The following is an 11,641-nucleotide window of genomic DNA, read 5'->3' as shown; positions in this document are numbered from 1 at the left end:
GATATGATCCCACCTACCATTCACCTAATTCTTGAACGTGTTTTACAAAATAAAAGAAGTTTAAATGCAACTTTATCTCCCTATTGCATATTAAAAACAAGCTCAAACATGATTTTTTTAGCAACAAAACCCATTTGCAACCGAAGACTTTAGTTATTTAAATTTTAAATACAAAATAAAAGTAAGTAGTGAAGTAGCCTGATATCACACTTTTATGGTTTTCCATTTAAAACAGTTTTTTAAATACATTGAAAGTATTAATCAAGGCCTCACATAACTAACAATTGAAAAAAAAATCTGCCTTTTTAAATTCACGATGGAAAATGTTTTTACGAAACATTTTAGGGAAACACGTATATATATATTTATGGAGGTAGATTTGTGTTTATTTGTGTCTTCAATCAAAAATAAATATTTTCAATGAAAGAAAAAAGTATTCAAATTGAATTATTTGTGTCTCAAATATTTTCTTGCACTTTTCTTTCATTGAAAATATTTATTTTTGATTGAATAATAAAGACACAAATCTACCTCCTTCCCTATTTACAACAAAAACTGGTTTTATATGGAGCCAGAACCCTAATGTTAAAAACATTGAAATTGAAAATAATAATAATAATCAGCATTGGAAATAAAGAAATGAGAAGAAAATGTGGAACTATTTTAAAGCCAAAGGCCCTTTACAAGTTTTTTTTTTTTTTTCTCGGTGCCATTTATTTATTTAATTTGCAACCAAAGATTTTTTTAAGCGTGTTTGAAGCATGACTAGCTAGCCTTGTTTTACAAAATAAAAGTAAGTAGTGAGGTAGCCTGACACCACACTTAATATGGTTTTCCGCTTTTACAAACATTGAAAGTAATAAACCTTACATAACTTTAAAAAAAAAAAAAAAAAATCAATTTAAAAATACACCTTTTTGAAATATCACTACGGAAAATATTTTTACAAAATATTTTAGGGAAACACCTAACACGTCTATTTATCAAGGTAGATTTGTGTCTTTATTTCTTTATTATTAAATCTCCCCAAAAAAATTAAATTAAATATTTTTTTGCATTTGAACACTTCTTTCTTTGATTGAAAATGTTTTTATTAGGATGTAGTAAACTTTTTTTAAAGGTTACTTTTGACCAGATTTACAGCAATATTTGTGAAATGTGTGACATTTGTTTTTCTCATAAAAAATGTAATGTCAATGTTAAAACTAAATCTAAATGATACATTTTTTGATTCACATTTTACATTTAGCTATAGATTTAACTTTTAAATTTAGAATCAACATTTAGATTTGATAATTTTCAGCTTTTTCAGTGCCAACATTTTATTCTCAATGCCAGTTATTCATTTATTTGCCATTGTTTCCGGTTTGATCTAATTGACCTTTATTTAAACAGGAAGTCTCGCTTATAGATGAACAATCTATTGTTCAAGGGAAGTAGCGGCTAGCATGTTAGCACACAAACAATTTGTTGCAATCGGTAAAAATACTTGGTCAAACACAACAAGGAATAAATTAAAAATGTAGGCAAGTGAAAGATATGTAATCGTGCGAAAATCGCCTCAGTTTGGATTTAAAAGTGAATATTCAGTCATTTTAGAGGACATTTAAATAGTGAGAAGCAGAGTGGATTTTCATTTTCTGTTGCCATTTAAGAGTGCAGCAATTCATTTGAAAACAGTTTAAATCCATGACTTCCGAGGTTTCTGTGTTTAGGTCAGAGTTTTAATGTGTTCTTCGAAATGTATTTCTTTAAACACCCAGTGTAGTGTCGCTGTGTCGCCGCTAGATGGAAGCAGCGTAAAGAGCAACGGGAGCAGCTTTTATTTGGCACGTAGAGCGCGCATGCGTGTATGTGCGCGTGTGTGTCCGCCTCCCATCCATCCATCCATTCATCCATCCATCCATCCATCCATCCATCCATCCATCCCAGAATACATTTATGTTTCATTTTCTGGATTCTTTACTGTTGCCTTATTAAATTTGAATGTTCATTAAAAAATACAAATAAAAACAATGTCTTTGTGAATGTGCACAGTCATCTATATATATATATATATATATATATATATATATATATATATATATATATATAATGTTTGTATTACATGAACCTGCTTTATAAATACTTTATTTAACTTTGACATATTGACTAAAGTGGATAGGTATTTGTTACTAGTTTATACTTCATCTCTATCTTGTGTGTTTACTGCTTGGATTAGCATCATTAGTTTGTGACCTAATGTCCCACTGGCTCAGGTCTTTCTGTGCAGTTTGCATGTTCTCCCTGAGGATACACAGATTATCTATTATTTTTCCCACAATGCAATGTTTAGGTTACTTTGAGGAAATGGGTGTATAAAATGTTGTTAAGGGTTGAATGGCAAGTCTAGTCCATATTTGTTTGAGTTCAAGTGTAGAAGTGTCATAATAAATGAATAAAAAAAAAAAAAAAAAAAACTGAATAAAAAGCTGGTTTGGGTTGTAAAAAAAAAAAAAGAACAAGAGCAGATTAAAAATAATCCTAAATCTCATTTACTGGGTAGAAATGCAACACATGGATTGATGGATGGATTTAGTGCATTAAACTATGCTTTTAGCAGCAAATGTAATAATGTCAAATTTGCTAATAGAGTGAATCAACAAATTTGACAACCCGCCCTCATCCATTAAAGCTTCCTTTTACATATTTACAAGGATTTATACACATTTATTTTTATATAAACCTCTAAAACAAAAGAAACAATATTTGTATACATATTTATTTACAGTTAACAATAGTTAAATGTGTGCTTACAATGGAGTTTTTAGTTTTACAACCACGACAAACATAATTTTGCAAAATCTATTACGGTATTTTAAAAAATGACTAAAATGAGACTAAAATTAAAACTGGTTTTCTTACACACTAAATTTGAAATACAGTCAAAACTAAACTAGAAAAACGGAATGTGACTTTAACTAAATCCAGTGTTTAAGTGAATAAGACTAAAAGAAAATTAAATATTCTTGGCAAAATTAGCATTGCCTTCAGGACAAGAGAAAGAATCTGATTTAGTGTTTTTATCCAAATTAAAAGTCACATGATCCTGATCTCATTTCACAGAAAACTTGATTTCACGTGAAGGCAACTTTTCCAAGATGAGATCAGTTTTCTACGAAACTCACTAGTTAGTGACGTCTCTTTAGCACTGCTGACCTCTGGCCTCTGATCGACCCATTGACACACAGCCCCCGGGGGGTGGGGGGGCTGTGTCTTTGTGCACTAAACCACATTTGTTGACAAAATGGAGGCGGGAGGCGGCGAACGCCTCCAGGAGGAGCACAAACATATCAGGACCTCAGCCGCGCGCAGAAAAACAGAAAACTTGATCAGCCGTGAGGTGAAACCTGAGGCTCAGACAACCATCGGGCATGTAGAGGCAGGAGTGTGTGTGTGTGTGTGGTTGTGTGTGTGTGAGAAGCTCACAAAGCAATTAAAGCTGCATTTACCTGCCTATTATGTTCAGGTTATGGCGTCTTTGCCTGCAGAGTATAGCGTGTTCTCCGTTGGGTTCTATGGGATGTCTTTGTGAATGTGTGCTCGAGGGGAAAACGATACAGTAGTCAACCAGTAACAAGAGGATGGCTTTGGGGCGTTTTTTTGTATTGGTTTCCGTCGTCTCTGCAGGCCCCTTTTTTGTGTCAAGAGTAGCCTGTACGTAGCACTTTGTTAGGGTCAGATTTCACACGCGGCTTTTGAAAAAGTCTGCAACACAAACGGGTCTTTCTTTGCACTCCCAGACATTTGGTTTTCACAATGAGATCCGCCACTCAAACCCCTCGAGGATGCAGTCATTTCTGAGTGGACACTAATTTATTTTTATTTATCTGTTTAAGCCCAGAGCTTCACTTTCATCCACTTTTGCAGCCCCATCGTTGGACCCAGGAGACCAATGCAAGGCTGATTTGTTTGTCCCTTGGGGGCAAGAGCAGGAGGTGTATCGTCTAATCAACTCTTTCCATTAGTTCAACGCAAAGCACTTGACGTTTCTGCGGATTTACCTTGACAGAGACGGGAAGGTAAAGAGTAAGTGAGAAGTTTGTCCAATCAAATCAAGTGGAACCCTGTTAACCAGTGCCGGCCTTGAGTAATTTGGTGCCCTGGGCAAGATTTTACGTGGCACCCCTTGGCATCGCAATGAATTCCACTGCTATTTGATATACTCACACAAGAACCTGAATATCTTTGTCTTTGACCATTCATTTTTTTTTTTAGAAAACAAGAACCAAATATAAATAGTTGCCGAAAAAAATGTAAACCTTAACGTAAGTAAAACTCTCAGGAATTTATTAGCATGCACTTTGAAATATTCATACCAGGATGGAATTTAACTTTAAATGTCACAGCAGAAGGCCAATAATGACACCAGATAAGCAATAGAGCAATTCAAACTATCAAATTGCCATTTTTAGGCTTTAGAATAAGCTTTTCTTTGCATTTTTGTTTAATAACCTCATACCTATACCTCAACTTATTTATTTTATTGGTCTTTACACAAAAATCAGAGTGCTAGAGCAGCAGTCCATAGGCGTTTCTGCCTATAGGTGGACTATGCAACTGCAAAGGGCCCCATGAGTCACTAGGGGGCCTCAATGCCGAAATGTTCTTGTATTTGTCCCTAATGTATTTAAAAACCAATGTAGGATATAAGAATACAGTAAACTTCTATCATAAGCTGTGGCATATGTTTTTGAGGAGTAATTAAGTCAAAATCATTGGACTCCAAAGTTTGTGTATTTCAGCAGACAAGTTTTAGGCTAATGATTGACAGGTACCGACCATTCAGTATTGTGTTGACCATTTATTGGATTAGAAATCCTTCCCTCTAGCTACACAAACTGTGGCCCCCCAAACAGCATCTTGCATAAAGCTGGAAACAGCTCTGGTTGAGTCACTTTCAAAGGTTCCAAGTCTGAACCTTAGCCTTGGTCTTCTCTACGTGTCTTCGGTAGGAAGGAGTACGGTCACGGTTCGCACCAAAGTTCTTCAGGGATTCAGAGCGCTTTAGGAGCACAATGACCGGTCAGATATGTAGGTGTTTTGTTCACCCCTTATTTTGGCGAATTAAAAACAGAAGTCTGTGTCTTTGTGGAACTTGGATGATGGTAGTTTCCATAATAGTAGCTACCATGTCATGTTCTGTCTTGATCACTCTGAAGAGGATACTTGAGTTGTAATGCTCAGGTTGTCAGTGATACGGCAGTTATTATATTTATCACATCATCAAATATGTGTTCATGTGTACAATTTTTCATGTGTTTTATCACAATGACTGCATTATTTGTTGTACTTTTGAACATAGACGTTGCTCCTTTGCTGAGTCATGTTAGATTACTCGCAGTACAGACAGATTGTGCTGTATTCACAGTGCCAGCAAAAACCAGTCTCTACTCAAGGTCTCAGCATAACTCTGATAAGGAGAGCTCTGAAGAAGCAGTCATTTTCCATCAAAATCCTTCCTCCCTTCACGCCCACCCTCCCCTTCCTCTTCATCAGCTATAAAATATATTGCTTTACTCTTTCACGGTTCAGGCGCGTCACCCCTCTTGCGGAAGAGGGTCGTTGTATTTATCCTTTGCTCTTTTCTTTATTAAATGTGTTTTTTATATATATACATTCCCGTCTCAGCGTGGACTTCATCAATGCAGAGCAACTGTTGTGGGTCAAAATCAGAGGACAGCTGAAATTATGCCTTTACATCAGCATATGTACATGATCTGGATTGGGATTGATGTTAAACCGTGTGATCAAGGCAAGTACATAAAGTGGTTAAGAAGCTGGCATGGTTTCATGGAGCTGGAACGCAACAAACACGAGAAAGAGCCAATCCAACGATGGCAGCAGGAAGCCCAACTTATCTTGAAGATCAGAAACTGACTTTGTACGAGTAAAGGAAGGTGCAAAGCCAACCTGACGAAGTGAAGTTTCTCAGCGATATGGGCCACCTACCACTGAAGTGGGAGAGGATACTTGGATTACGACCAGTGGGAAGGAACCAACACTGTCCTGGATGTGGCATGGCCCTGGCTGGATCTCATCCGAGTAAACAAATGAACGGTACTTTACCTTTCTAGATCTAGTTGTTAACGTCTAAAGGGTTCTAATCAGTTGTGCATTGTTACTGTTATTCACACTGTATGTGTTTACCAATCACAGTGAAATCTCCACATGTCTGTTGGTCCATTTGTGAGCAGTACTTCATTCAGGATGAGAGGATAGAGAAGGGGTGGAGGTGTGAAGAAGTGGGAGGAGGTCAGTGTCCCATGTGGTACACACACACACACACACACACTCACACTAAACACACCCCCCCTCCATCCCACCTTTGGGAACTCGCCTGCGGGCACAAGAAACAGCTGGTGCGCTACAAAAACCAATTATAAGGACCCTAGACCCCCTGCCAATAAGGGGGTGTGATTGTTAGCACCTTCAGATGAGGTTTAATGATGGGTGACCACCAATGGGAAGGTCATACTGGAGACACAGTGGGTTTGTAGTGTAGATTTGGACCATCCAGGGTGGATGCTGGAGTGGAAATTAGAAATGGAGATGCCGGAGGGACTCATGGTTTTGATGTTTTATTTACACCAGAGTCCAGACCGATCTGAAAATCCTGAACAGTTATTAACATAAATATGATAACAATGATTATGCCATAAGATTGACCATTTTATAACATTGTTTTCTCTTATTTTTCTTGTCAAAAGTTTGCATCCGCTTAATCTACTTGGAGATTTTTCACAAAGGTCAAACAAACACCGACTCACGAGTGCTTGCACGCAATCCCCACAGTACGCAGAGTAAAGCTCCGGACAAATAGACCAGAGTGATGAGCAGCTGTGAATAATGCATGTGTACAATGACTTATTCCATGTATTCATCACCAGGTTATTGTCAGGCAGTGTGTGGCTTGAAGGCCGAGCCAAAAAAAAAAACATAATGATAAAGCATCAAGAGCGCTGGTCGCACACCACCTCCACCACCACCACCTGACTGTGTAAACGTGTCACTGCTTAGGAAATGTAAGGTGTGAGATGACACTGTTTGTCGTGAGCCCGGTGAGATCCGACACCTTTAAATTACACAGTAGCAAAGCATGCTAAATTAGCTGCAAAGAGCATGGATGAACTGGTAACTTTATACCAGTTTTGAATGCTTCTTTAGGTTACTTGTGTCACCTTAGTAGTATTGCTGTCATATTATTTCTCTGACAATATCATTGTTTTTCTGCTTCTATTGTATGCTTTAAAAGTGGGCTAAAGGAAGTGTTAGCTAGGCATGCACACACGGAAAATAATTTTATGTTTGCAAGCTCGAGTTGTTCAGTTAACAAACCTAGACCGTGAAAATCATTTCACTTACAGTGGCTACTAGCTAAATATAGTTGGGTTGACGTTGTTGTTAGCTGTTTGGCTAGCTAATGGATTGATTATGACAGCTATGTATTGACATTTTGTTAGCCATCAAAATTAATTGTAAAAGACAGAAAAAACGTTGAAATTACTGATTAAAATTTAGTTTCAGTCTCTACTGGAAACACTCTCTTATGGCCATTTTTGGTAAAGTTTCACGCATTGCATTGTGGGAGTGTTTTTACTTCATTCATGTTGATATTTCTTGTGTTTCTTCGCCAGACAAGGAGAACAGTGATTAGCTTGACACTGTTTTTGTTCTGGTTTGTTTCTGGTATTCCTCAAGATATTTTGGAATTAATATAAACACTTCTATGCACCCACATCCCACAATGCAATGCTCAAAAAACGGTGGAGATGAAAACAGATTTTTTTTTTTTTTGTGTGTGTCAATTTTAACCTTTTACGTTTTTTTTTTTTAAATTTATTTATTTTTTTAAAGCAAATTATATTTGATTCATTGATCAATGAGCCATATATTATGTCTTTATGTTATTAAAAAAAAAATACTGTGAGTAACAGCTTTAATATCAGACATCTCTAGTTACAGTATATAGGTGAAATTTTAATTATGGGCCCAATGTGTCCGGGCCCAATACTTTTGAACAGATTTGACTTCTATTTGCAATCCTTTGACTTTCATAACAATATTGTATTTTGAGTTTATTCTTGAAGTTTAAACTTTAATCTCAACATTTCCATTTTAATCTTCCAAAATTATTTTCTCCATCAAAATTGGCCCTGATCCACTTCAGTAATCATTCAACCCCATGTTAAAGAAAAATTAGGAAAAGTTCAGCACTGCTGCTATGCTGCTCAAACAGCACGCCATGGAGGTAGATATTTGTCTTTATTATTCAATAAAAATAAAAAATAAAAATTGTATTTTCAATAAAAAATCACTTCAATCAAAAACATTTTTTTCCAAGAGTAAAACTCAATTTAATCAAAAAATAAATATTTTTGATCAAAGAAAATTGTGATGAAATGCAAAAAAATATTTGAGGCCCAAATAATTGCATTTGAACACTTTTTTTTCTATGATTGAAAATGCTTTGCTCTTTTTTTTTTTTTTTTTTTTTGGATTGAAATAAACTTTTGTTGATTGAAGTTTTTTTTTTTTTGTGTGTGTGTAATTGAAGTCCTGTTTTTTGTGTGTTTGAGCCATAACTGTGGGTAGTACATTTTTGTCTTTATTATCAAAAATAAAGAAATAAAATTCAATCACAAAAAAATATTTTCAATTAAAGAAAAAAAGTGTTCAAATGCAATCACTTGGAAATACTTTTTTTTCTCCTTTGATTTAAAATATTTATTTTTGATTGAAGTAAACTTTGATTGAAAAGAGTTTTTTTTTTTTTTGAGTTTAAAAAAAATAAAATAAATAATAATAATAATAATAATAATAATAATAATAATAATAATAATTGAATAACAAAGACACAAATCTACCTCCATAACTAACATGGAAAATCAAGTGAGCTACTGCAACCTTTAAATTCCACGATTTTCAACATCCTAAAAGTGCCTCTAATGAAAATGTCGCCCATATGCGTTCAAACAAAATAACTAGCGATAAATAGCAATTTGCTTAATTCTTATGGAAGTATATTAGTATGGAAGCCTACTGTATCTGTTCCAAATTTACCTCCGCCAAGAGTGAAGCGCAGAAGCGGAGCAAAGTGAAGAGAGGTAAGGTTATGTTTTACCCTCCATTTGTCTGTCTGTCATTCATTCTGTCTGTTTGCAAGATAACTTGAAAAGTTATGAACAGATTTGAATGACAATGAAAATTTGATAAATGGGATGAGGAGCAGGTGATTCCTTTTTGGTGATGTTCTGGCTACCAAAATAAAATGTGTATATATATAAATCCCTATTTTTTTCCCATCCAAACTGTGGAACTTGTGATGATGTCATGAGTTCTCGCCGAGTCACCAGCTCAATGTTGACAGGTAGTCATGGTAATCCTGAATTTTACCATGTTACCGTGATGTTAGCTGAGCCTGAGTTGCTTGGTGGAGGTCTGCGCTCTCCGAGTGCTTTTCTAGCTAAATTTAAAATGTATTAACGGAAATGTTTTTTCCATTTTCAAAATATAACTGCATTTTTTAACTATTAAATTATTATCATTTAATTTATGAGTTAAAGAATATGCAACTATATTCTGCAAATGGGGGGGGGGGGGGGGGAGATATATTTCTGTTAATCCATTTTAAATTGAAATATGGTACAGATATGCTTCCATGAATTATTGCACAACAACACCATGACTGGTCCAAATGTGCGCCTGCAGGCTGTGGGCTGTAAACACACCGCACAGCGATCACACACCGTGCAATGCGCCCCCACAGGTGCATTTTTCCCCTTGCCTTGATCACGTGAGGACCCGCCTCCAATAAAGCACGGCAGAAGTGGCCGCTGCCCTTCCTCCGCGCACTGCGTGTGCAGCCAAACCCACGGACGCTCAGTCAGTCAGTCAGTCAGTAAAAAAAAAAACCACCCGACAGCACCGGGATGGTGCCTTAGCAGAGCGGTTCTTTTTGGACACCGCCTGGGAGCAGGTAAGCCCGGGCCTGGAGGTTCTCTGTGCGGCAGCAGCAGCAGCAATGTGTCAGCATTTTGAGCGCGATCACCGGCATGTGTGCGTCAGCGTCAGCGTGGGCTCCATGGTCGGACATCTATAATTTAAACACCGCAGTGAGTCCCAAGCTGTGGGAAAGACAATCGCTGAGATCCAGAGCGCACACGGTGCGCTCTGGATCTCAGCGATTGTCTTTCCCACAGCTTGATATCCGTTCAGGGGAGGCCGTGCGTGCGTGCAAAGTGCAAATAATAGCACGAAGAGGTGCTTATCTTAGCAAAAGGAGCGAGATAACACGAGCTCTTAATGATTGGTTGGTTTTTAAACGCTGAATCCGGAGCTGGAGGGTGAATGTTCATGCGTCAGAGCCACTGGGGGGGATATTCTGTGTCTGTGTCCGTCTCTTGTGTTTCATGAACTCTTCCCTTTTTGGTTTTCCCAGTGTGCAGCAGGAGCTACTTCCTCCCTTCTCTCCTCCTGCTGCGCAGCACGAAGGACTCGCCGGAGCCCAAACGGCGCACTGAAGTCCGCAGGATGCACCGCCGCAGTTGCGCGCCACTCGTCCTCCTCCAGCCGACCATGGGGAACCCCAGCAGCAGCAGCAGCAGCAGCAGAAGAAGAAGCCAGGCTGGAGTTTAAAGCACACACACACGTTTTTCTCTCCACCGATATGGAGCCGGAGCAGGAGGAAGCCGAGGCAGAGCCGCCCATGCACAGCGTGCACGGAACCAACCGGACCAGGCCGTCCTCGTACCGAGCCCTACGCAGCGCAGTGTCCAGCCTGGCGCGACTGGACGACTTCAGCTGCGAGAAGATCGGAGCGGGATTCTTCTCTGAGGTGTTCAAGGTGAGAGGAACACTTATGTTTCTTCTTCTTCTTCAACTTCTACTTAAATAACTAACACCATGTGGAAACTGCTTTGATCCCCATCCCCTTTACACCCCCCTGTACCCATGGCAACCACCGCATCCGCATCCTCATCCTGACGTCACGTTGAGGATTAACTAGAAAGAGGTTGATAAATATTTCAATGGTTCCCAAACAGGGGTACGTGTACCCCAAAGGCAGAGGTAGGCAACTTTTATCACAGCGGGGCCGAATAAAATGTTTGATCAGAGGGTCACATGATCAACATTCGTGTCAGCATTTAGAATAATGAGCGATCTGAGCATTAATACAGGAAACAACAAATAGTTTCTATCGTAATTGTGTGTTTTTCTCTCATTCTGTGTATGTTTGTTGTCTTGCTCGTTGTGAAGCATTTTGTGCTTTTTTTGTTTTGTGTATTTTTCCTATAAAATATGTTTTTTTTTTTTATTCTTGTGTATTTGTGTCATTTTGTGTTTTTTTTTTATGAATATTTCTGTTGTCGTTTTGCTTGTTTTATCAGAATCAGAAGAGCTTTATTGACCAGGTACAGTTTAGAACAATACGAGGGTTTACAGGGTCATTTTTTTGTGTTTTTCTTGTCTTTTTGTGTACTTTTGTTGTCATTTTCTATAATTGGAGTGATTTTGTGTATTACTGTTATTTTAATATTTTTTTTTATCAATTTTGTGTGTTTTTGGAGTATTTTCTGTGTTTTCATCTTGTATTTTAATG

At 37.6% G+C, this 11,641-nt stretch overlaps 1 protein-coding gene across 1 annotated transcript in view; it reads left to right on the top strand.

The window, feature by feature from the left end:
* Window positions 1-9,856: 9,856 nt before the first annotated feature.
* Window positions 9,857-11,641, top strand: part of LOC114480857 (dual specificity testis-specific protein kinase 2-like) — a 31,892-nt gene continuing 30,107 nt past the window's right edge. Inside the window, exons 1-2 of the mRNA XM_028475280.1 lie at window positions 9,857-10,018; window positions 10,481-10,885. Of these exons, the coding sequence (XP_028331081.1) occupies window positions 10,709-10,885 (177 nt within the window). The 5' untranslated portion in view covers window positions 9,857-10,018; window positions 10,481-10,708. The remainder of the gene's footprint in view (window positions 10,019-10,480; window positions 10,886-11,641) is intronic.

This window comes from Gouania willdenowi, chromosome 18 (genome assembly GCF_900634775.1).
Source record: "Gouania willdenowi chromosome 18, fGouWil2.1, whole genome shotgun sequence".
NCBI lineage: Eukaryota > Metazoa > Chordata > Actinopteri > Blenniiformes > Gobiesocidae > Gouania > Gouania willdenowi.
Note: the sequence above shows the minus strand (reverse complement) of the source record. Positions and strands in the feature narration are given on the sequence as shown.